Source organism: Mytilus galloprovincialis, chromosome 6 (genome assembly GCF_965363235.1).
Source record: "Mytilus galloprovincialis chromosome 6, xbMytGall1.hap1.1, whole genome shotgun sequence".
Taxonomy (NCBI): Eukaryota; Metazoa; Mollusca; class Bivalvia; order Mytilida; family Mytilidae; genus Mytilus; species Mytilus galloprovincialis.
The window spans coordinates 47,256,247-47,282,885 of NC_134843.1; the positions used below are offsets into that span (position 1 = coordinate 47,256,247).

At 33.2% G+C, this 26,639-nt stretch overlaps 1 protein-coding gene across 3 annotated transcripts in view; it reads right to left on the minus strand.

Moving 5' to 3' along the window:
• Nucleotides 1-20,403, minus strand: part of LOC143079728 (fibroblast growth factor receptor 4-like) — a 213,104-nt gene extending 192,701 nt beyond the window's left edge. For 2 of the 3 annotated variants that reach the window (XR_012979469.1, XM_076255275.1), the window contains exons 1-2: nucleotides 20,209-20,403; nucleotides 8,007-8,188 (exon numbers count right to left, since the gene is read on the minus strand). Coding sequence is in view for 2 of the 3 variants with exons in the window: in XM_076255275.1 (XP_076111390.1) it covers nucleotides 8,007-8,188; nucleotides 20,209-20,221 (195 nt within the window). In the remaining variant the exon portion in view is untranslated. The remainder of the gene's footprint in view (nucleotides 1-8,006; nucleotides 8,189-20,208) is intronic. The other variant, XM_076255274.1, reaches the window with a different exon arrangement.
• Between the last annotated feature and the right edge of the window lie 6,236 nt (nucleotides 20,404-26,639).

Here is a 26,639-nt window from a genome sequence, read left to right on the forward strand (position 1 = left end):
CAGACAAATATCTGTAATAAAAATAATTTAAAGATAGGAAAGCACTGTGCAAGATAAGAATACGTGCATACCCCTAAAAATAGAGACGGGTCGATATGCAAAAAATTATATACATTTTAGATAAATCAAAGATTATGTAAGAAAAAGAACGATAATATTTAAAAAAAAAATGCACCTTTATTAAGTTGAAGATGAAGCACATTTTATATGTGATTGTCTCCAGACCTTTATAATCTCTTGAGAAAAGAATTTTATGATAACATTTTGATAAGTTGTAAAAAAAAATGAATAGTTAAGCACAAGTGCCAAATCTTATTGGCTTTTTATTCAAGAAAACCTAGAGGTATAAAAAAAGTATTGCAAATTATATTAATAAATGTTCTACTTCTACTTCTATTTTGTATTGACCACCTTCAACACGGTGAAGTTTATTTCACTTGTACTACGCATTGCTTTGTTGAGACATATATACAGTGAAAAATGAACAGTTTTATAAATATAAACAAACAAAAATTCATAATAACATTTTTACATAGTGGAAGTGCATATTCTATTTTATTTATCTTTAATATTAAGATAAAACTATTTAAACCTGATGAATTTACTGACTGTAGGTGTAGTGGTTGAGACGGCTGGTTTAAAAGACTCTATATAGTCGCTCATTACAATACTCAGAGGAAGGCTGTTCTAGTTTTTAATTGTTCGCGGAAAATATGATTGTTGACGTATTTGTGTTCTTCAGGATGGAATTTGATATGAGAGTGTGTGCATGTTCCGGGTCCGTCTGAGTGATTGTATTAGTTTGTCTGCTTTTGTGATTGCGATAAGATGGTATGTGATTTTGTAAAACATGATACGGCGTAAATCTGTTATTCTGTGGGCGAGGCCTCTCAATTTTAAGTGATCTATCATGTCACTAACACTTGAGGTGTTTCTGTGTTGGTTAGTGACAAACCTAGCAGCCCTTCTTAGCACCTTTTTTTAGATTGTTATGTGAGGTAATGTAAGGGTCCCATACTGAACATGCATATCCTAGTGATGTTCTGACTAAAGATTTATATGTCTGTTTCTTAAGTGAGGTGGAACTGATGTTAAGATTCCTTCTAACAAAACCTAATGTGTTGTTAGCCTTATTACAGATGTATTGTAGATGTGACTGTGCCATTTTAAGTCTGATTGAATTGTCACGCCTAGGTATTTTGACTTATCAACATGTTCAAGACCGTGTAGAGTGTAATTGTATGCGAATGGATTGTTATTTCGACTGATGGACATGACATAACACTTATCAGGATGAAATAAAATTGAGAAAGGAAATGGTGAATGTGTCAAAGCGATAACAACCCGACCATAGAGCAGACAACAGCCGAAGGCCACCAATGGGTCTTCAATGTAGCGAGAATTCCCGCACCCGTAGGTGTCCTTCAGCTGGCCCCTAAACATATGTATACTAGTACAGTGATAATGGACGTCATACTAAACTCCGAATTATACACAAGAAACTAAAATTAAAAATCATACAAGACGAACAAAGGCCAGAGGCTCTTGACTTGGGACAGGCGCAAAATTGCGGCGGGGTTAAACATGTTTATCAGATCTCAACCCTCACCCTATACCTCTAGCCAATGTAGAAAAGTAAACGCATGACAATACGAACATTAAAATTCAGTTCAAGAGAAGTCCGAGTCCGATGTCAAAAGATGTAACAAAAGAAAATAAATAAAATGACAATAATACATAAATAACAACAGACTACTAGCAGTTAACTGACATGCCAGCTCCAGACCTCAATTAAACTGATTGAAAGATTATGTCTTCATCATATGAATATCAGGCACAATCCCTCCCGTTAGGGGTTTAGTATCATACTATCATAAAATATATAAGAAGAATATAACCCGTTTCATGCCAATAACTGTTTTTTTTTTAAATAAATGTGTTTAGTTGCGATGCAAAGACCCTATAAGTGAATCAATATTAAACACAAAATATGCAGTTTTTAATGACCTGACAACAGTATCGCAACTATATCCCTTCTTAAGAAGTCTGTTTAAAGGTTTTGTAAGCTTTTGGGGTGAATACTGACATTTTTGTGCTTTGTAATGAATATTACCATAAAAGATTGGGTGTGAAATACCTGAACGTATAAGATGTCTGCATGTTGAGTTATATTTACGAATTATTTCCTTATACCGGTGATAAAATTTAGTAAATGTTTTGACTAGTTTGTGATATCGAAAACCCTGGTGTAACAATTTTTCAGTAATACATAAATTTCTCTCGCTAAAATCTAATACGTTGTTACATACACGAGCGAATCGTACAAGTTGAGATATATAACCACCATAACATGGTGACAAGTGAACGTCACCATCTAAAAATGGATAATTAACGATAGGAAATGAAAAATCATCTCTTTTATCATAAATTTTTGTATTAAGCTTCCCGTTAATGATATAGATATCAAGATCGAGTAAAGGGCAGTTGTCATTGTTAGTATTAGCTTTATTTAAAGTAAGTTCAACAGGATAAATTTCTTTAGTATACATACTGAAGTCGTCATTATTGAGAGCCAACATATCATCCAACTAGAGGCTCTAAAGAGCCTGTGTCGCTCACCTTGGTCTATGTGCATATTAAACAAAGGACACAGATGGATTCATGACAAAATTGTGTTTTGCTGATAGTGATGTGTTTGTAGATCTTACTTTACTGAACATTCTTGGTACTTAGAATTTTCTCTATCTATAATAAACTTGGACCTTTAGATACAGTGAAAAATATTTTGTAAAAATTTACAAAAATTTACCAAATTAGTGAAAATTGTTAAAAATTGAATAAAATGGGCAACAACTCCTTAAGGGGTCAACTGACGATTTTGGTCATGTTGACTTATTTCTAGATCTTACTTAGCTGAACATTATTGCTGTTTACAGTTTATCTCTATCTATAACAATATTCAAGATAATAACCAAAAACAGCAAAATTTCCTTAAAATTACTAATTCAGGGGCAGCAACCCAACAACAGGTTATCCGATGTATCTGAAAATTTCAGGGCAGATAGATCTTGACCTGTTACACAATTTAACCCATGTCAGATTTGCTCTAAATGCTTTGGTTTTTGAGTTATAAGCCCAAAACTGCATTTTACCCCTATGTTCTATTTTTAGCCATGGCGGCCATCTTGGATGTTTGGCCGGGTCACCGGACACATTTTTTAAACAAGATACCCCAATGATGATTTTGGCCAAGTTTGGTGTAATTTGGCCAAGTAGTGTCAGAGGAGAAGATGTAAAAGATTACTAAGATTTACGAAAAATGGTTAAAAATTGACTATTAAGGGCAATAACTCCTAAAGGGGTCAACTGACCATTTCGGTCATTTGACTTATTTGTAAATCTTTTTTTTGCTGAACATTATTGCTGTTTACAGTTTATCTCTATCTATAATAATATTCAAGATAATAACCAAAAACAGCAAAATTTCATTAAAATTACTTATTCTGGGGCAGCAACCCAAAACCGGGTTGTCCAATTCATCTGAAAATTTCAGGGTAGATAGATCTTGACCTGATGAACAATTTTACCCCCATGTCAGATTTGCTCTAAATGCTTTGGTTTTTGAGTTATAAGCCAAAAACTGCATTTTACCCAAGGTTCTATTTTTAGCCATGGCGGCCATCTTGATTGGATGGCTGGGTCACTGGACACATTTTTCAAACTACATACCCCAAAGATGGTTGTGGCCAAGTTTTGATTGATTTGGCCAAGTAGTTTCAGAGGAGAAGATTTTTGTAAAAGATTACTAAGATTTACGAAAAATGGGTAAAAATTGACTATAAAGGGCAATAACTCCTAAAGGGGTCAACTGACCATTTCGGTCATGTTGACTTATTTGTAAATATTACTTTGCTGAACATTATTGCTGTTTACAGTTTATCTCCTATCTATAATAATATTCAAGATAATAACCAAAAACAGCAAAATTTCCTTAAAATTACTAATTCAGGGGCAGCAACCCAACAACAGGTTATCCGATTTATCTGAAAATTTCAGGGCAGATAGATCTTGACCTGTTACACAAGTTTACCCCTTGTCAGATTTGCTCTAAATGCTTTGGTTTTTGAGTTATAAGCCAAAAACTGCATTTTACCCCTATGTTCTATTTTTAGCCATGGCGGCCATCTTGGATGGTTGGCCGGGTCACCGGACACAATTTTTAAACTAGATACCCCAATGATGATTTTGGCCAAGTTTGGTGTAATTTGGCCCAGTAGTTTCAGAGGAGAAGATTTTTGTAAAAGTTAACGACGCCGGACGACGACAGACGACGGACGACGGACGCCAAGGGATGGTAAAAGCTCACTTGGCCCTTTGGGCCAGGTGAGCTAAAAATCTAAAAGTATGGTTAAATTTTTGAATCAAATGTTGTTTCGACGGGTCTTTGTTAATTTTAGTCATAAATTGTAACTTATAACAATACAAAAACAGGTCCGCAATAAGTTGTGCACAGTTAGTCCCCACTTGAATTCCAATAACTTGACGATATACGGAATCTTCAAAGCGAACAAAAATGTTATCAAGTAAAAATTCAAGCGCATAAATAGTATTAAAGCATGTCCAATTGACATAGTTCTTTTGTTTATTGCTACTAAAAAATGAGCTAAAAGAGTTTGAATATATATACTCGCATTCTGACTTTTTAAATGCCCAGTTAATAAGGGATGTGATTTTTTTCTTAATAAGGAATATGAGGCAAAGTGGTATAAAGGGTAGAAAAATCAAAACTTTGAACAGATTCAAAATCACCAATATATGCTTGCAATTTATCAAGTACTTCCAACGAGTTTTTGACACTCCAAAAGTAATTAATTCCAATATTTTCAAAGGCTTTATTTGAACAATTTATTATCAGGTTTTTTATTGTGCCAAGTGTACTAGTAAGTATAACAGACAACTTAGTAGTGGAACAATGGCTTGAAGATGAAATAAATCTATATTTGTAAGGTTTTTTGTGTAGCTTCGGAAGCCAGTATATAGTTGGGACTTTCATTGTAATTGCTTCTGCTTGTAAAGAAGTAGCTAACAGTTTGTGTTTGTTACAGATGTCGTTTTCTGAAAATGATGTCAGTTTGAATGTTGGTGAATTCGTGATTTCCTTTTGCAGAACCTCTATATAAAATTTACGTCAAACAATAATGATATTATTAGCAGCTTTATCAGCCGGGACAAAAACAAATTCCTTGGCTAGTTCTTTTAGTTTATGTTTGATACGCGAAATAGGGTTTTTATGGTTGTTGTTTAGAGTAGAATGTTCTTCCATCTACAATAGATTGGAAACAGTGTCGTCAGGTCATTAAAGACGCTCTGTCTGCCTATTGTAAAAATTGGTGCAAACGTGAAAAATCCGATAAAAAATCTTTAGACAGTTATTTGAATAAAATTATGAATACGGTTGATATTCGAATATCTCATTTAGAAAACAATTCTGAAATTAATAATAGGAACCATGATATACCCATTTCTAGAATAAAAAACAAACTCAAGGTACTCGCAGAGCGGTTTGTGTTCGTACCGGCAGACAAGGCAGCAAATAATGTAGTGGTGGTGTGACGCATATACTACACGAAAGTTCTTCAAAATGAAATTATCAATTCCTCTACATTCAGGTCAGTGCGCACCACAGAGAGTCAAATCGTTAACAAGCATACCACTGCCACTGCCCAGCTTAAAGCATCTTCCGAACATTTGAAAGTCCCTACCATGTACTGGTTACCGAAATAACACAAAAAACCATTTAAATTCCGTTTCATCTCCGCTTCCAGTAAGTGTTCTACTACTAATCTATCAGTGCTTCTTACCACCTCCCTTACTACTATCAAAGAACTGGTTATTAACTTTTGTAATAAAGCTTATGAAAATAATGGTATTAATTATTTTTGGAGTGTTAAAAATTCTTTAGAGGTTTTAGATAAAATACATGCTTTCAATGGTCCTTACAATTCTGTTGACAGTTATGGTTTTTCTACTCTGTACACTACACTTCCACACAATCTTATAAAGAAAAAGTTTTTGTATTTGATAAAATGGTCTTTCGAAAAATCTCATTGTAATTTTATTTGCTGTAACTCGTTTAAGGCCTTTTTCTGTAACGAAAAAGGAAAGTATGCTAGATACACTTACTGGAAATGTGAGGATATGATTGAAGCTTTAAACTTTCTGCTTGATAACATTTATGTACGTTTCGGCAATAAAGTGTATCGTCAGGTAGTAGGTATTCCTATGGGCACCAACTGTGCCCCTTTAATAGCAGATTTATTTCTATATTGCTATGAATCTCAGTTTATGACCAAACTCAGTAAAGACCCATCATTGTTACATTTGGTTGATACATTCAAAAATACCTACCGTTATCTGGATGATATTTTTTCGTTGAATAATCCAGAGTTCTCTAAATATACTTCAGAAATTTACCCAAACGAACTTACTTTAACTAAATCTAACATAAACAGCAGCAGTTGTCCTTTTCTAGATTTAGACATTTCAATTTCAAACGGGAAACTTCACACTAAACTTTACGACAAAAGAGACGATTTTTCATTTCCTATTGTTAATTTTCCTTTTTTAGACGGCGATGTGCCTTTGGCTCCATCATACGGTGTTTATATATCGCAACTCGTTCGGTTTGCCCGTGTGTGTTCTGATGTCATAGATTTTAACGAACGTAATCAATGCATCACTGGTAAATTGTTGTGTCAGGGATTTCGATACCATAAATTACTTAAAATTTTTACTAAATTCTTTCATAGATACAAAGATTTGATTAGTAAATTTGGCTATACCTGTAGAAAGCTTATTAAAAATGGTATTTCACATCCTAAATTTTATGGTAATATTGTACTTAAAGCGAGAAAATCACTATATGATCCTTGTAAACTCATCGAACCTTTAAACAAACTTATAAGTAAGGGTTATCGTACCAATATTGTAATAAGATCTCTGAATATAGTTCACATTGGCACTAATATTGATATTGTCATTAGCAAATTAAAAACATAACTAAATTTCATTATCTTTTGAGGCGAGATGTATAGAGACACAGACAAGTTAACTTTTATTTCTATAGAAGTCGCTCTTCACTATACTACTACCTGTCGATACATTTATGTTTGGCATTGCACAAGTCATGTCTTCTTTGACTATAATTAATGACGTTAAAATACTAAAACCCTGTGATGTGTTTTAGTCGATTTTAGTCTCTGATGCATGATTTTTTATTATTAATTGGTTTTGGCTTTTAACTAGCTTTCAGTAACTCTCAAATCGTATTTTCTTGTTAATTCGACCTGTTGATACTGTTTATAATGCTTTTTTGTTATTCTTTATTTATATGGATCTTGTCTGTACACCAGCTTTGATTATTTGTAATATCTTCAATTTTTCACTTATTCTTACAACATTTGTATAGTATAGTATTATAGTATGGCCCCATTTCCCATGTCATAACAGGAGACCTTAACATCGTTCGCGACCGAGAGTTAAAATCATTCCTCAGTAAAGGACCTAAATATCGTCCCCCGTCAATTATTAATTGGAATGAGTTTTATAATCATGGAGTGTCAGTAGCGACTTCTATAGAAAAAAAGTAAATTAGAGAACATTGATCACAAAAACACGAAGGGGCGACGTCAGAGAGTGAAAAGAACTTGTTTCCTGCCAGACACACGCCGTGAAAACAATTCAATATATTATGAAGTGGACAAATTTTGTTTCAACTTTTTTTTTGAAAATTTCCAACATGAGGCATTTGCATCATTTGTCTCCATGTAGTTACGGCCCTGTAAAGTGACTCTTTTGAGGAGCAAACATAGTTATTTCAGCAAAAGGTCTACATGAACCTTATATAAAAAATAAAAAGCTTTCTAGATTGGAAATTTTGAAAGATGTTGTTAAGTGTTGGTATATCTATTGCAGTTGAAGGGAGCAAGAAATACTTAAAAGCTTACCTTAACCTCTTCTACAAAGCCAGAAGCAACACATTTTATTCGAATTTCCCCATCTATCTCAACAGTATATGGATTTTGATTCAGTGGTTCCATTATCAGAAGTCTCTCCACATCTTCAGACTCCCCTCCCCCATGTTCTAGACAATTAACTAGCATCAATATCCATAGTAATGTTAAATAGTCTGAAAATAAATAAATAAAATAGTCTTCAACGGCTGACACTTTATTCAATATCGAGATTAGTTGACGCGTTTCCTTTATAAAAAGTTTGGATTTAGTATCAAAACTTTAAAAGTTAACTAAAAAATATATTTCGCATCCAGATTGTTCACAGAAGTTATGTTTATATTCACTTTGTTCCAATATACATAAAATGTGTAAGTGCTAAAATGCCCAAGCTACGTTGAAGCCATGTGAACATAATTGCTGCACGATAAGCGTAGCCATTCAGTTGAGAATGTCAGCATCTAAATAGGAAGCTCGGCTTCTTGAACATTTTAAAACTTAGAAAATAGGACGGATATGACTTAATTGATTAGTGCTGACGCATGTGCATTATGATTGATTGGTGGGTTGTTTTCTTATTGTCTAATAGCAAACGCATTTCATGCATGGTCAGGAAACAAACAAATTAACAATTATTACAATATATAGGTTCCATAATAAGCCTAAAGGTTATTGGGATAAATTTTGGAGGGTTGGGTTGTCATTGGAAAATGTATTTTGATCTTGCAAAATGCAACCCATGAACCCCACAAAGTGTTGTTGCCATGATCTTTACCGTTCAAGTTGAACAACCGGCCTAGATGGAACGGACTAGAATCGTCATCAAATGCATTCAACAAACAATGTTTAACGAGCTCATCTTGTCGTTTTCGTTAAGTGAACTTGGACCAACATCTTCTCTTGAGAAAGGCTCAAAATCGTGAAAAATAAGAGTTTTCGAAGTTTTTAATGGCTGTCATTTATTTTATTTTATCTTTATTTCATCTGGAAGAACGTGGAAATGCCTGGTTTTCAATTTAAAAAAATGCTTTCAGATATGCGCTGGATAAATAATTTCAATTATGGCTTTGGTTGACTACAAAGTTACATTGTAATAGATGCAAATTTAACATTTAAACACATCAATAATACATTAAAAAGACAGGGACTTAAGACGGTTTTGTGAACGAATGCGATGGTATAGTCATTATTTGTATTAGAGCAACAAACTCGTCAAATTTGGTGAAATTTATTTTAAGACAACGTATTTAGTAGGACATCGTCTTTATTTGGAGTTCTTGGAAACATTTGAAGGCTTACTGTAGTTTTACTTGTTCTTATCTATTAGGGAGCTACATGTAGCATTTGATTTTTATCGTGATGAAATTTGAAAAAGGCAGGATGAGCAACTTGGCAAAAAAGGCAGGATGACACTTTATGTAAAAAAAAATCCAGAATAGACTAATTATAAAATTCTTCGATGAGTGCATCCGAATATGACCGCAGAGGTCAAAACCCTGAACAGTTGGGGCATATTTGGACACAACATCATGCTTGATACCGTCTGAATTTGGAGTGTTTTCAATATCTTAACATAATATAGGTTTCTGACACAAAATAAATGTGGTCAAAATTCTTTAAAATCTTTTGCGCCATACTGTACATTTGAAGATTTTGTCTTGGAACTATTCAATAAATTTAAAATTTGTGAAATATTTTTTGAAAAAAGCCGTGATAAACATTTACCCCTTAAAAAAATTGGCGATCCCCTCCCCCGTGGTGCAATTACCCCAAACTCAATCCCAGCCTTCCTTTTGTAGTATGGAACCTTGTGGTACAATTTCAGGGAGATCCATACACTTAAACACAAGTGATTGTCTGGAAACTAAAAAAATCTTGTTATGGTCCCTTTTTTGCCCCCGATTCCTGCACCTTTTTTGGCAATTTCCCCTAAACTCAATCCCAGCCTTTCCTTTGTAATAAGGAACGTTGTGGTGCAAGGTCGGAGAGATCCATACACTTACACACAAGTTATTGTCCCGAAACTATAAACATGCTTATTTGTGGCCCCTTTTTTGTCCCTTATTCATAAACTGTTAATACCATAACCCCCAAAATCAACCCCAACCTTCCTTTTGTGGTATTGACCTTCCTGTAAAATTTACTAGAGATCCATTCTCTTAAACTAAAGTTATTGTCCGGAAACCAAATTTTTCGGACGACGACGCAGACGCAGACGACAACGACAACATCATAGCATTATACGAACTCAACAAAATGTGTGCGGTCGTATAAAATAAGGCAAAACCGATTAGAGTGCAAAATTAAAAGGCAGGACAGAGATTACAACTATAAATGCAGGACAATATTTTCATCCTAGACCCCCCTCAAGAAAGTAAATGGTAGCTCACTCATTGCGTAAAATATTGCTACGAAAAAAGCGTATAATAATATGTAATTATTATACTAGAACACACCCGTGATATCGCAGGTCCGTGACTGAATTAAAGTATATAACTATGAGTTGAACCCGTCGACCTGGAACTTCTCAATTATTGGTAATATTAATTATTTGAAAAACAAAAGGTCCTGGAAGGGAGTATTTTTTTTTATCAACAGCATTGTCCTATATTCACTGTGCTTAAACGGCTGTGGGTAACTTAAGTTACCCACAGCCCAAGATGGCGGACTCTAAACTCGTTGATATTTAATTCATACAAAATGTACTTTTTGCGACGTTTTTCATGCAGATAAATATTTATAGGATTATTGAATAAAGAAATGACTAACAATTACCTTAAATTTGTTAATATAGAGTTCACTAAAGCGCAAGGTCAACTTTAAAAAATGCATAAGATGTCCGTAACTTTTTGATCGAAACTAAGCAGACTGTCCGTAACTTTATTTTTAGATGTGGGTAACTTTTGATTTAAAATTTTAAGAATTATAATTTCAACAATTAGAAGACAATTAACATCATATTTGTATCCTTCGCGTTTATACTACTCATTCACCACCAAATGTGATTTGATTAACGCATCATACTTACACCACAGAAGTTTTATGTGGGGTTTGTGGTACTCCATCCTGGTTATGGTTTGAACTTTTATTTACTGATGTGCGTCTTATCGACGTTTTTCGCTTGTCAGACCAAGGCCTTTTCATACTCTTTAATGTTTTGAGTTTCATGTGCTCTCTCTTTTTATTAATGTCTATTCAACCGTTTTATGCTGAGTGCATAGTAAAATCCTGTCATTTTCACATCAGTAATATTGCATGGACGCATTCGCAGCTTCATAACAACAACTGCTTGCAAGATACTAGTGAACAGTCTAGTAACATCCAGACTTGATTATGGTCGGAATATTCTGCTGAACGGTATCAACAAGACTACATTAAACAGATTACAAAAAGTACAAAATACAGCAGCTCGTCTTTAATATCACCAGGACAAGAAAACATGAACATATTACACCGATACTTGCTGATTTACATTGGTTACCAGTCCAATATTGACCACAATACAAAATACTGACTTATGTGTACTGCGCTTTGAATGACATTGCTTACATTCGGGAACTAGTCAATCTACACGTGTCAAACCGATCTTTGCGTTCAAGCTCCACAAAACTACTCACCGTTCCAAAAGTGAGGACGAAGACGTACGGTGAAAGACAATTTGATTGGGCAGCGGCATCTCTATGGAACAATCTCCCAAACAGTTTAAGACAATACAAGTCCCTAAAGTGTTTTAAATCTCAGCTAAAAACTCATTTTTATCGCATTGCTTTTTAATTAGATTGAATTCTTTTCTCTTTTATGGGCTTTTTTACTATTTGTATTCCGTTTTAGAGTTTTTGCTTGTTTGCATGCTTTTAGCCTATATAGTTAATTTTTAATTCTTTGTTTTAACATGTATTTTCGTATTGACCTTTTATTTTATGGTAGGCATTTTTATTTCAGTATTTGAATCTGACACGATGTATTTTTTATGTTTTATGTCTTTGTCATTGATTTGTTTTAATTACTATGTGAATGTACAGCGCCTTAGGGTAATTTTTATTTTTTATATAGTGCGCTTTATAAATTTTCATTATCATTACTATTATCATTATAAGTGTACTCAGATATCTGGGACCGTGTTATCGAAAGTGTCCTACGATTTGTCTTAATGCGGGGTTCACACATTGCCGATTATTACTCCCGTTTGAGATCAGACAGCGATACGACACGAAAAGTGAAAAAGTCGGATTAGTATCCTCAATTATCTGGAATGTCCTATTATTGTCTGAACGCAGTCGTTTTAGTTTGTAACAGATTCCTACTGGTCGGGAAGGGTCCGAATAGTTCGGCAAAGCACCCCGACAGTTAGGTGCGTCCCGTAACATTTGGGGAAACTCAGCCGATTTTGTCTAGTCGTATTACAATCGTGCCTATGTCGTGACAGATTCTGCTGTATCGGATCGAATTCCTAAAAATGTTTTGTGTATTCGGGACGGTGTCATATGGAACGGGAATGATCTAGAGAAATTTGTTCGAACGGATAACTTCCGTCAGCGTCGGTTCACTGTCTTGTCACTATCTGATCTCTGTCGGATTACATTCGGTAGAATCGGGACGCAGTCGTGACAGACTCGGTCGAATTTTACCTGGCGAAAGATAAAAATCGGATTAGAAGCGGATTTAGAACGGGATTATCGGGATAAATTCGCTTGGAAACGGTTGAATATCGACGCTTCTTGAACAATATCTGATTGTTGTCGTGATTAAATTTTTAAAGTTTGTATTTACATCCACGATTCATAGGATCTTGATCAGACTTTTGATAAATTTTAATCGGGAATGGTCCTGTCAAGGACGGCAGTAAAAATCGTGAATGTGTGACCCCAGCTTAAGATATATCTTACGATAAATTATAGGACAGTCTTATGACTGTCTTATGACATATCCAAGACTGTACATCGTTAATCTAAACTGGGACATAAGATATTTTTATCATATTTTGTGTACAATGTCGTTAATTTTTTAAAGTTAGAACAGTCAGATAATATTTTTTTTGTAATTTCTGCCAAAAAAGAAATGTATTCTAGAATATTCAAATATATAAAATCTGATTTGGATTAGTTTTAGACTCAATGGAATTTATTACGACTTTTTGAATATTTGACTATTTTGAAATCGACCTTAAGGAGAATCATATTTCAGTTTGTGACAAAACAGGTGGGATTAGCTGCAGATCAATCAGACTTCATTTAGATGAACATGTCTTCAAAAAATAGTACAGTAGAAAAAAGAAATTAGGAGAGGCGGTAGTAGATTATTCCAAAGAGTAGCGTTTTTACTGTTTATTAAAACATTTTAAATTTAGGTACTAACATCTTCTTCGGTTCATCTTTCTCTAAGCATATCATTGAGGGAAAGAAACGCAATTAATTTATACTCAATAACCCTTTCAGTTATGATTTTGCAAACACCGATTTGAAAATAAAAAATATGTCAAAGTCTTAATCGTTACTAATTTAATAAAAATTGTGAATTTTTTTTACAGAAACGATAAAAAAAAATATACCATTACTCGCAATTTTCCTTGAAATAGTGTAATAAATTAGGAAGATCCCTATATATAAAAAAGTTAATTATTTAAAACTTACCAACCTTATACTACATAAGTTATAGTTATTGACCAAGCAAGTTATGTTATTTAATCTGCACAGTTCGAGTGACCCTGCTTAACCCGAACGACGAAGGAGTTCGGGTTATTGGGTCATCTCGTGCTGTGCAGATTAAATTACATATACCGATTTGATTGGCCAATAACTGTTTTAACACATGACGCAATCAATTTACGTGAACGTTTTAGAAGTGTGGACGTTATTCCGCAATCCACGGATCCTATGAAAGTTTCTTGAAGGGTAAAGAACGGGGGAAATACGACTTTGGTAAGTTTTAAATTAAATATTTTTTTTTATTTTAGACTTCTTCTAAAATTGCGATTTAATAGTAAAAAACTATATTTTTTTTATCGTTTCCGTTAAAATTATTCCCAATTTTTATTTAATTGGTGACGATTAAGACTTTGACAAATGTTGTACTTTCAAATCGGTGTATGAAAAAAAAATCATAACTGAAAGGGTTATTGAGTTTAGATTAATTGCTTTTGAATTTCTTTCCCTCAATGATATGCTTAGAGAAAAAAGAAACCGAGGAAGATGTGATATTACCTAAATTTAAAATGTTAAATAAACAGAAAATACGTTCCTCTTTCAAAACCTTTTACTCCCTGCAACCCCCCAAATTTCGTTTGGCCTACTGTATTACTTTTTAAGACACGTCCATCTAAATGTTGTATGATTAATCTCCAGCTAATCCCCCTGTTTTAAAAAAAACTTAAATATGATCCTCATTTAATTCGATCCAAAAATAGTCACTTTATAGGAATAGATATTCAAAAAGTCGTTATAAATTCCATTGAGTCTAAAATTAATCCAAATCAGATTTCTTTTATTCGGATATTCATTTCTTTTTTTTTTTTTTTTTTTGGCAGAAATTACCAAAAATTGTTTTAACTATCTTTATGACTTTAAAACACTGATTCAAGATTTACGTTGTACACAAAATATAATAAAGTATTTATGTCCCAGCTTAGATAAAAAAAAATTAAAAAAAAAGGAATGAGAAACCTTTCTTTTTTTCCTACTTTGAAACTACGATGTTTTTTCAAAGTTCAACTTTGTCGTAATTTCAAGGCAGAAGGCGGATTACGGGTTGGGGGCGAACAGGTCGTTAACCCTTGGATTGGACAAAGTATCGTGTTTTAGCTTAAAATCGTCAATATTGTCTTTAGTCTCGCTACACTCGGTGACATATTTTTTTAATTTGATGGAATAACGCCCCTCTCAAAATCCAGGAACCGCCCCTAAAGGTAAAAATAGATTTGAACTGTGCATTATATCTAAGGTAGTTAATGCACACCTTTGCTGTGCATTATCCAGATTATAGCACAGTAAGAACAATGAGATTTTACCCATGCCATGTGTTAAAGGCGTATTTCCCCCTTTCTTTACCCTACAGGAAACTTGCCCAGGAGCCGTGAATTGCGAAATATAATCCGCATATTTCTAAAACGGTCACGTAAATTGATGGTGTCATGTGTTAAAACAGTTATTGGTCAATCAAATCGGTATATGTGATTTAATCTGCACGACTCGTGTGACCCTTTAACCCGAACTCCTCCGTCGTTCGGTCAATAACTATAACATATAAACATTAAAAAGCACTACATTTATGTAAAAGAAAAGTTTTGAACAATATACAATCAATATCATGGAAAAGGACTTTCAAAGTATATAGTCATGAATGCATGCAGATGATATATACACGAGTATCATCTGTAGATCAGTCAAGTTATAGTTATTGACCAAGCAAGTCGGTATATGTCATTTAATCTGCACAGCACGAGATGACCCAATAACCCGAACGACGTAATATGCACAGCACGAGATGACCCAATAACCCGAACGACGTAGGTATGCAGATTAAATTACATATACCGATTTGATTGGCCAACAACTGCAATCAACTTACGTGAACGTTTTAGAAATGTGGACGTTATTCCGCAATCCACGGATCCTAGGAAAGTTTTTTGTAGGGTAAAGAAAGGGGGAAATACGACTTTGGTAAGTTTTAAATTAATATTTTTTTTATATTTAGACTCATTCTAAAATTGCGATTTAATGGTAATGATAAAGGATTGACATATGTTTTTGTTTTGTTTTCCCTACTCAAAATGATATCAAAATGTTATTAGAAATATACATATCATGAACAAATAGCATTATTAGCTAAATACATCTTTTCATTCAGTTCCATACTTCAAAATTTCCCGCTTTTTAAACCTTTTGGAATTATCTCAATATCTTATGTAAAGTCCAGAGAGAATCTGAATGATGTCAATAGAATAGAATAGAATAGAATATTTTTATTTCCCAAATTACAGGGCCCATAAAGGACATAAAATCAGATACAATTGATTTACATAATTGGTAACAACAACAATAATAGAGGCATATACATATATATTTGGAATATAAGCATTGGTAGCTTGATATATATTGTGAATAAAGGAATAATAAAATTACATTATACATGTATATGTATTTATTCTCAAATTATTTACTTGACTTAGTGTCAGAGTTCATACCTGATCTCCTTAATTCAAAACAGTCACAAATATAACAGCCTAGTTTTTCCATAAGAGTAACATTTTCTTGGGTCAAGAGCCATAAAAATTTAGAAGATTTATTTAAATTTATAAAATTATAACAATTGTTAGAAATGTCTTGAAAAAAATCGTCCCTTTGAATATCATAAAGAGGGCATTCTAATAAAAAATGAAGCTCATCTTCAACTTTACCAAGTGAGCAATTAGAACAAAGACGCTCAGATCTTTCTATATGCTTTTTTGAATATCTGTCTGTCTCAATTTTTAAAGAGTGAGCACTTATTCTTAATTTACAAATTGACTGTCTTTTTTTGAAGTCCTGCAATTCTAAATATTTTTCTTTTTTAAAACAATTTTTTATAGAAAAATAATTAAGCTTCCCTTTTTTCGGAGATAATTGTTTGATACTTAAGTTTATTCCAAAATGTGAAATAACTTTTACATAGTTTATTTTTTACATACTGACATAAAGAACCAATTGATTGGTCAAAATTTGGTAATTCAATCTCTCTCTGAATATAATCTATACTAGAATACTATGTATTTACATTAGAGCTATGTAACTGTTTACAACATATAAATACATCAAATAATAATCTTTCTTGCAAATGCTCCAGTCTATGACAATATTTTAACATTGATAAAATTATAGTAAAATACATAGGAAATCTAGCTCTTACAGCTATATTACTTGACTTTCTGTTTACACCAAGAATATATTTCATAAATTTGGTATGAGCTTTTTCAGAAGAGTCCTGTCCAATACAATGGGAAAATCTGAGTTCTAAAATTAGAAACTCCTGACACATTCGACAGACCTAAAAAAACACTTATTTGGGTTTGTTTCACATAATCTGTAAAGAATTTACAATAAAGATAATAATTTATAGTCAGAGGGAAGCTGACAGTTTTTATTTTAATAATTTTTATAATAATTCAATCACTGCGGGCTGGGTGTTGCCAAAGCTTGAGACGTATGCAAAAAAAATCCCGTTGACCGACTTCTGAGGCCTGCTACTAATGATCCCGATAACAATGATAGTCGTGTCATATACCATTGTATAGATAAATCAATTTAGATTTACGGCATATTAAGTTAAAGAAGTTTGACAACCGAGAAATCGTAAAATAACGGGAATTCGGGACTGGGTGTCATTTTTCAAAAAATTTAGTTAAGTACCTTGTGTTATATTAAGGTATAAAGAAAAAAAAATTCTGAGACAAGTGCCTGTGTAATTAATATAAAAAAGAAGATGTGGTATGATTGCCAATGAGACAACTGTCCACGAGAGACCAAAATGACACAGACATTAACAACTATGGGTCACCGTACGGCCTTCAATAATGAGCAAAGAGCATATCCAGCTATAAAAGGCCCCGATAATACAATGTAAAACAATTCAAACGAGAAAACTAACGGCCTTATTTATATAAAAAAAATGAACGAAAAACAAATATGTAACACATAAACAAACGACAACCACTGAATTACAGGCTCCTGACTTGAGACAGGCACATACTTAAATAATGTGGCGGGGTTAAACATGTTAGCGGGGTCCCAACCCTCCCCTAACCTGGGACAGTGGTATAACAGTACAACATAAGAACGAACTAAAAAATATGTTGGAAAAAGGCTTAACTCATCAGATGGACAAAAATACAAGTGGACGTGAACGGGTACTTGTACATCCCGAAAAAAGACACTAGGAACAGATCTGAGAGTACTCGCAGTTATCTGACTGCTAGTTCAAAGCCACTAACAACTAATAAAACAAATCATGCATCTAAGTTATCTTTTCGATCATTGCAGCAACATTTTTCTTAAACGCAACACACATTATAAAAATATCGATCTATCTTTTGCCCTATATTTTGTCACTGAACTTTTCGGGGTGGATGTAATCATTAGAAAAAAGTTGTTGATTGTATTACTTAAAGATTGAATATAAATTTTATGACACTAACGGAAACCATTTCTTTAGTCGAAGTATTTATCATTACGATGGTATTTCATCTTGTTCGTTTATTATTATATCATTGAATATTGCGAGTAATTTTTTTTACTGCACGAGCTTGCGAGTAGTATACATACTATACATGGGATGATGTTAACCAAATGAATATATCCATCCATTAATCCTTTTATCGTACAGCAATGCTAGAAAACCTCTTACTTCACAACGTATTTTGTTCACTGATTACGGCAATAATTTGACGCTATTTTTGCACTAATGCAATATGAATGTGTCTTTCTAATCCTTGGTACTGTTCTACAGGAAATACTATGTTGCTATACAATGGTTTTTGCACCATTTACAACTGATTTCTGGACTCAAAATTAGGGATCATTTTCATCGGTTGGCAACTTTTTCTAGATAATTTGTTCAGGACTGTATGTATCATGAGTAGGATCTTTCTCACTCACCTTACTGCGAAAAAGATATATGAACTGTTTTATTAAAAGGACATGTTTCTAAAATTTATATAGCATAGTGATTTAAGGAAGATTTTTTAAAGAAAAACTTCAAGGTACAGTTAATTTTTTGTTGATCATTTTTCTTTTTTCAATTTTCAATTTTTCTCTCTATCTTTCATATTTTGCTGTACACTTACAAAAGTAAAAACATTTAAGGGCAATAACTTTTATACGTGAACAACTGACAATGCCATTTTCACTGACCTATTTGCAGATCCTGTATTTTTTTTTTTTATCAATTTGCTATTCAAAGTTTCTATCAAGCAAGGGCAATGACTACAACAACAAGTGGACTGATGATTTACGATTGCTGATAACTTTTGATTTTGAAGTAATTCTCTGTCTATTTAAGATTTTAAGATAATAAGCCGTATTTTAACCTATAACTGTTTACTTTTACAAATTGAGACTTTCATGGAGAGTTGTCTCACTGGCAGTCATACGACATCTTCTTATATCCATATAGAACAGAAGCTGATCTATGTATGTTACAGGGACTATATTCTATCTGTACACGTCATATCACAAGTTCATTATTTTCATAATTATACACTATTCACTCGTTTATTCCTCAAATATACAATTTCTTATTGACATAACTAATATTATAACCATTAATTTATTGTTTTTAATCTGTATACTTTAATATTTATTTTAAAACAGAAAAGCTCATAGCGACTAAATTTGCTTTAAATTTATTTCATCATTATGTTTTTGTTATTGAGGTCAATTTATTTTGTTAAAATAAATTTTATTTGTTCATGTTTTCTAAAAATTTACCATAAAAATACAAAACTTAAACACTTTATAGTGATATATAGTGATATAAAGTTATTACCAACAAAATTTAAATAGTTTTAAAATTTGTTTTGTAGTTTAGCTTCTTGTTGTCTATGCCGTTTTAGGGGTAAATAACTCTTAACTAAATACCTTTCGTACCAACGGTTACTTGCAACGGTTGTTTGAATGCATAATCGATTGCACACAATATTGTTTATTATGAATACAAGAAGTAACCACATGAAATTAGTACCAAATTACAGCTAAAAATTCTCAAAATAGTTATGTAAATGATTCATAAAACATACGTTGAAATTAAGTGTTTACATCAATTATTTCCAAAAGTTAAATGACGGCTCCCAGTTCGTACTACGGTTGGTACGGTAGCAAATCGGGAAACCTCTAATAATACGTAGCAAAACGTAGTTGAAACGTAGTAAAGACTGGGGCTTTAGATATTCTTTCATGATGATTTCTCTCGATAAACCGAATGACACCCGTGGTGTACGTTAATGTCTGTTTTTACAAACAAATAGACTTATTCGTTTGCATGAAAAGGTATTTTTTCATCAAAAGAGACGTGAAGTAAATGGCTATCAGTATATGGTACAGAAATTACTTAATAACCTCAAAACCAAATATGTCTTTAAATACTAACAAAAATGATTAAACAATGGTTTCATATTCTATCTTCGTAAATGTGTATTAACTCTGCGATCTAACATATATTGTGGACATACCTTTTCCATCCATTGCAATTTGTGGTAGGATGGGACAAGGTAATATCACATTCTTGTTTAATTCCTATTCAATCCAGGTTGTCCTAACAGAAAACTGCAATTATCTATAAACTCTCTATGGATTGCTATCATGAAACTAATGTCAATCATACAAAATGTCCGATCACGAAATATTTGTCCTCCATTACAACAACTGAACCGTAAATGTATTTAAACTTAAGAAAACCATACATAATACACATTATGTATATCAATACATTTTTTAAATAGGTATGAGTTCATGTCTAAATTTAGGAAACTTTAATTAACGGTATGTTGATAATGCTTTGTTGGCGATATTAGTTGAAAATGTTTGTTGTAAGAGGCTTCGACATTTACTTTATCCCAGTTCAGTCATACATATAAGACTAGGATATATATGTAGCATGCTTATCGATTAGGTTTTATACGGGTACTTCACTCAATCTGCTGAGTTTCCAAGTGAATGCTATATTAAGATTAGATGAATGATTCGTTCACAAAACAATGTCCTAGCAACACATTTTATTTGGATGAAATTAATATTGAATCGAAAAAAAAATGCAGGGTTAAGATTAAAAAAACAATTGTCAATACAAAAATGTGAATATAGTTTAACCTTCTCAACATGTTCGGCCTGTATCTGCGTGAGTTTTTTTTTTTCGTATGAGTTCGGGTGTGTGATTTGTTGAGGCATGTTGAACTGTACAATATATTTTTTTTAATTGATAATGCCTGTTATACTTTATATAGGTTTAATTTAATTTCACAAAAAGTATTTTCTTGCTTTTTATTCTTTCAATTTTAATCGTCTATACATTCTAAAGCCCCCATCAGACTAGACCAAAACTATGAAGTTTGCAGTCCCAAAATATTCAATCAGTGATTACTATCCAGGATGTATTTATGATAAACACGCCTGGTAAACCATCTAATCTCAACCAAATGTTGAGACGGAAAAAAGTATTCTGGCACTTCCTGTTGAGCTTTACTGGTTCAAAATATTCAAAATAAACACAGAGTATGTCGACTTTTCGTCAATTTACTGCAAATCAATGCGTTTTTTGTAAAATAGGAGAATGTCATGCCATAGATAATTGAATTAGGGTTTGTCTCGTGTATAATACGGACCAATACGATTTAAAATGACATCGGAATGACTTTTCTCCGGCAGGTAAATGTCGCCAGTACAGTCAGTTATTGATAAAATGACAGTGATGTCATTGATAAACTAACATATATATCAGTAAATTAGTATTTTTCTAAACCTTACAAACATAAAATTACAGTTTGTTCTTTTTCTTTTCATATATAATTTTATTAAGCTAAATATGTTACAAAGTATGTCATGTTGAGATTTTCTGGTATCGGTTGAGATATTCTGGAACAATGTTGAGATCTTCTGGTGAAAGAAATTTTCAACTACTAGCTTTAGTATATCAATTACATAAAAAACGGTCAAAATTCATAAACTTGTCGTAAATTGTTTGACATTTCAAATGTCGTTTTAATCTTGTCTGTAGTTATGACAGCATCTTCTAAAGAGACATTTGGTTGTAATATAGTCAAAATAGTAAATAGCTGTGTTTTTTTAAGTATTAAAGTTAAAGCGCTGTCTAGGGCGTTTGAGATGCAGATTTGTACAGAAGCTATAAAGTCAATAATGTTGTAATTGACATCTCAAGCGCTAGAATTTATTCCTACATCGCTTAAATTGACATCTCAATAGATAGATTTTTGATATCTACATTGCTATATACTTTACATTTGCAGTGCTGGTGTTAACACGTTTTCTAAAAATCGTTAGCACGGGACAATTTGCATCCCCTAGCTGTGCTATATTTACATAATCAGTGCTGAACTTTGAATCTTCAACACTAGACCTTTATTCTGACAGCCCCATATCGTGGTAGGGGGTTCCTTCTTTATAAAGAATACATAAACGTGCCGCAGGAATGGGTCTCTTTTTCATAGTCAAATAATATATATAATGGGTAGCAATTTCAACAAAGTAAATGTCAGTGGGTCACTTAATTTTCTATTTCGTTTTTTTTCTTTCTATGTTTATAATCAACATGAACAGGAGTAAAACTGCACAGATTGAACTATTGATGAGTCATTAACGCCCATTGTCTAACTAAATGTGTATTCAGGACGAGTACATGAAAATATTACATAAATGTAAACCCTCCTTTGTACTAGATTGGCACGCCATGTTGTTTTGGAATAAAATTGATATATACGTCCACTTGTATCTTTGTCCATCAGATGAGTTAAGCCTTTTTCAACTGAGTTTTATAGTTCGTTCTTATGTTGTACTGTTATTCCACTGTCCAAGGTTAGGGGGAGGGTTTGGGTCTCGCTTACATGTTTAAACCCGGCACATTATGTATGTATGTGTCTGTCTCAAGTTAGGACCCTGTAATTCAGTGGTTGTCGTTGGTTAATGTGTTACATATTTGTTTTTCGTTCATTTTTTATATAAATGAGGCCGTTAGTTTTCTCGTTACAATTTTTTACATTGTCATTTCGGGTCCTTTTATAGCTGAATATGCAGTATAGGCTTTGCTCATTGTTGAAGGCCGTACGGTGACCTACAGTTGTTAATTTCTTTGTCATTTTTGGTCTCTTGTGGAGAGTTGTCTCACTGACAATCATACCACATCTTCTTTTATATATATATGTTTATAGTATACACAAGGTATTATCCTGCAGTTAAGACTTGTGACTTTTGAAGAACACATCATTCTTATCTAAGCCTAGAAATGTTTACTCCTCACTCAAGCTGTGATCACACCTTACCGGATAGCACGAACGGACGACTAACGGATAAAAGAAAAAGGTTTCCGTTGACAAAATTGTTATCCGTTGGGAGTCCGTTGATGTACTGACCAAATAAAACGAACCTCTAACAGATGAATAATTGACAAGATATGGATTAAAAAACGGAAACAGAACGGAAAAGTATCATAAAAAACGGACGCCTGGTGGATGTACAACGGACACTTCATCCGTTGAACGTTCGTTAATTCAAAGTTTTGAACATGCTCAAAATTTTCCACCGGACAGAAGGGACATTGATGGATAAAACGGATGCTGAACGGACATGAAATGAAAATTAACGGAAGTCTAACGGACATGAACAGATTGAAAAAAAATTATCCGTTCGGCGTCCGTTCACGCTATTCAATAAGGTGTGACCGGTGCTTAAAACTCCGGTCACACCTTACCGGATAGCGCGAACGGATAACTTTTTTCACTCTATTAGTGTCCGTTAGACACGTGTATTATCCGTTAGACGTCCGTCCATATCTGTTTCATTTCGTTCAGTACATGCGTTTTATCAATCGACGTCCGTTTGGTCCGGTGGAAAAATTTGAGCATGTTCAAAACTGTGAATGGACGTTCAACTGATGAAGTGTCCGGTAGGCGTCCGTTTTGTACAATACTTAGTCTCGTCCGTTCTGTGTCCGTTTTTTATCCGTTACTTGTCCGCTATACATCCGTTGGAGGTCCGGTAGACAGGTTCACTAACGGACTATACCGGACGTAAAACGAATAAAACGGACATGAACGGAAGAATACCAGAAAGATAATTGATAATACAACGGATATATACCAATTGAAGAAAAATTGCGTAAGAGAAAAACAATTATTGGTATGTTAGTTTTCTTCAGTATCATGAATATTTTTGGCTCAACTTCTAAATCATGATCAGGCAAAGTAATTGGTTTTTTATTTTGACATTTTATTTCTTGTTCCTTTTCCACCCCTACCATTTCTCGACATATTACAGGTCCGGTTTGTTTGATCATTACATCGCGGACTCCTAACGGATTTTTATCCTTTTGGCGTCAGTTCGAGCTGTCTGGTAAGGTGTGACCACAGTTTTAAGCAGATATCGCATGCTTAGCATAGACACACAAAAACTTTTTTTTTAATTTGGAATGACTTGTCCAGAGTTCAAACTAACCATCTCCCGCACTTTATAGTTACGTCGATACCAGTTTTGAAATATTAAAAAAGAAAACTGAATTAATATTTAAAAATGGATAATCTTATAAATAAATCTGGATAAAAGTTATTCTCATTTAAAATAGATATATGTAAAGGAGATGTGCATACAGTGAAGACCACCCCTAACTGTCATAATCTGAAGAAGAACTGTTCTAGGACAGAATGTAGAACTATCTTCTGACACTTTTAAGATAGTTCTAGCTAGAACAGTTCTACCCTAGAATTGATTTGGTCAGTTCAACCTAGAACTGATTTGGTCAGTTCAACCTAGAACTGATTTACACAGGTCAACCTGGAACTGATCCTAACAGTTCCACCCTAGAAGGTTTTAGACAGTCTACCTAGATCTTTGGTAAGTTCTACGACTAGAACAGTTCTACGACTAAACAAATCTACGACTAGAACAGAAATACGACCTGATTTTGCCACGAACTAATCACGATTGTTTTGAACATGTATCATAAAGTCGGCTACTCTCAACACGATCATGAAGACCTCATTAAGACAATACCACGACCATACTGTGATCTACATGATCGCACTACGATCGTCAAAAGCATTATTATTTTTAGAGCTCGTAGTGCGATCAAGGCCTAGTGTGACGGGGCCCGGGGTATAGTATAAATGTTGCTGAATATTACCGAGCATTAAGGGGGCACCCTGAATGAAGTTGTGAACAAACAATCTAAGTTATAATTATTTCAATACAACACATGTGATTACACTAAGTTGGACGATACTTATAGAACTTGCAAAGCAGTTTTAAAATCGAATCCTATTTTTTTATCACCACTTTTTAGAACTCATCCTGAAATAATGTGTACGAAAAAATAAACAAAAAAAAGTTTTTAACAATTGTCTGTTAGGAATCGAATTCATCCGAATCATATTAATAAATATTTTAAAATAATCTTATTTATACTTGTAACGCATGCATTATTCTATCGGCAATTCTTAAAATTGTATCTGTATTTAGATTTTAACTTACTACAGATACAAAACATAAATCAGGTTAACCGTACAAATGTAAACTCGAATGGTACACCGATATAGTTTCTTAGTTCATTTTTGGAAATAACTTTATTTTTACAATAGAAATCACATTTTAATTAGTTGAATTAACCTCTAGCATAGCTACATGTATTTTAACAGTTTTTATCTTTATATAGTAGAATGAAATTCAAAACAGTGTGGCTGTGGCCATTGATTGACACATTAAATTCATCCATTGACTGGGACAATTTACGTGAACGTTTGTCTGTAACGACCACTGTTTATGACGTACCTACGATAGACATTTAAACTGTGGGGTCACCAAAGGTTTCTTCACGCCTTTAATTATAAAATAATTCGAAAAATTAATCAGGAATAACCTTTATGTTTTGATTTATATAATTGATATAAATCAAAACATCGTGTTATTTCTGATTAATTTTTCGAATAACTTTATTAAGGTGTTGAGAACCTTTGGTGACCCCATAGTTTAAGTGTCTTTAAAAAGTACATAGTGAGCAGTGGTCGTTACATACAAACGTTCACATAAATTGTCCCAGTCAATGGATTAATTTAATTTGTCAATCAATGACCACAGCCACACTGTTTTGAATTTCATTCTAATAATGCACGCGTGTTGTATTGCTAGTCGTAGTTAATTTGAACTTTGAAACCTCAGCGCCCATGTTTTCAACAAATATATATATTTTTTTGGCACATTGTGACAGAAAGACTCAACCAATACCTTTATATCTCAACCATTTAGAACTTTTCATTTTTCTGCTAAGAGTAGGCTTGACAAACAAATATTTTTGCAATTTACAGACGTGGTTATCGTAAAACATATACAAAACACAAATAATTGACATATGTTCTTGCTAAGTCATTAATATCATAGCAGTTCTATCGGATTCAAAGAATTTGCACATGATAATCCGTAGGAGAAAAGTGATTGTGACTTCAATTTTAGATATTTTGAACCAAGAAGAGACATATAAGTTACAATGATTATTTATCTATGGCATGACATTCTCCTATTTTACCAAAAAATCATTGATTTTCAGTAAATTGACGAAAAGTCGACCTACCCTGTGTTTATTTTCAATATTTTGAACCAGAATAGCTCAACAGGAAGTGCCAGAATACTTTTTTCCGTCTCAACATTTTGGTTGAGATTAGATGGTTTACCAGGCGTGATAAAAGAGGGTTAAAAGCAAAATCATATAACATATAATAGATCAACAAAACATTTCAACGAGACTGATTTTTTTCACCATTTATCTCAAGTGTCCCCTTGACAGAATACTCAGAAATTGATGATCCAGATGAATTAAAAAGCGAGTTAAACATGTTTATCAAAATGAGTGGATAAATGATGAAATTAATGATGGCATGAAAAAACT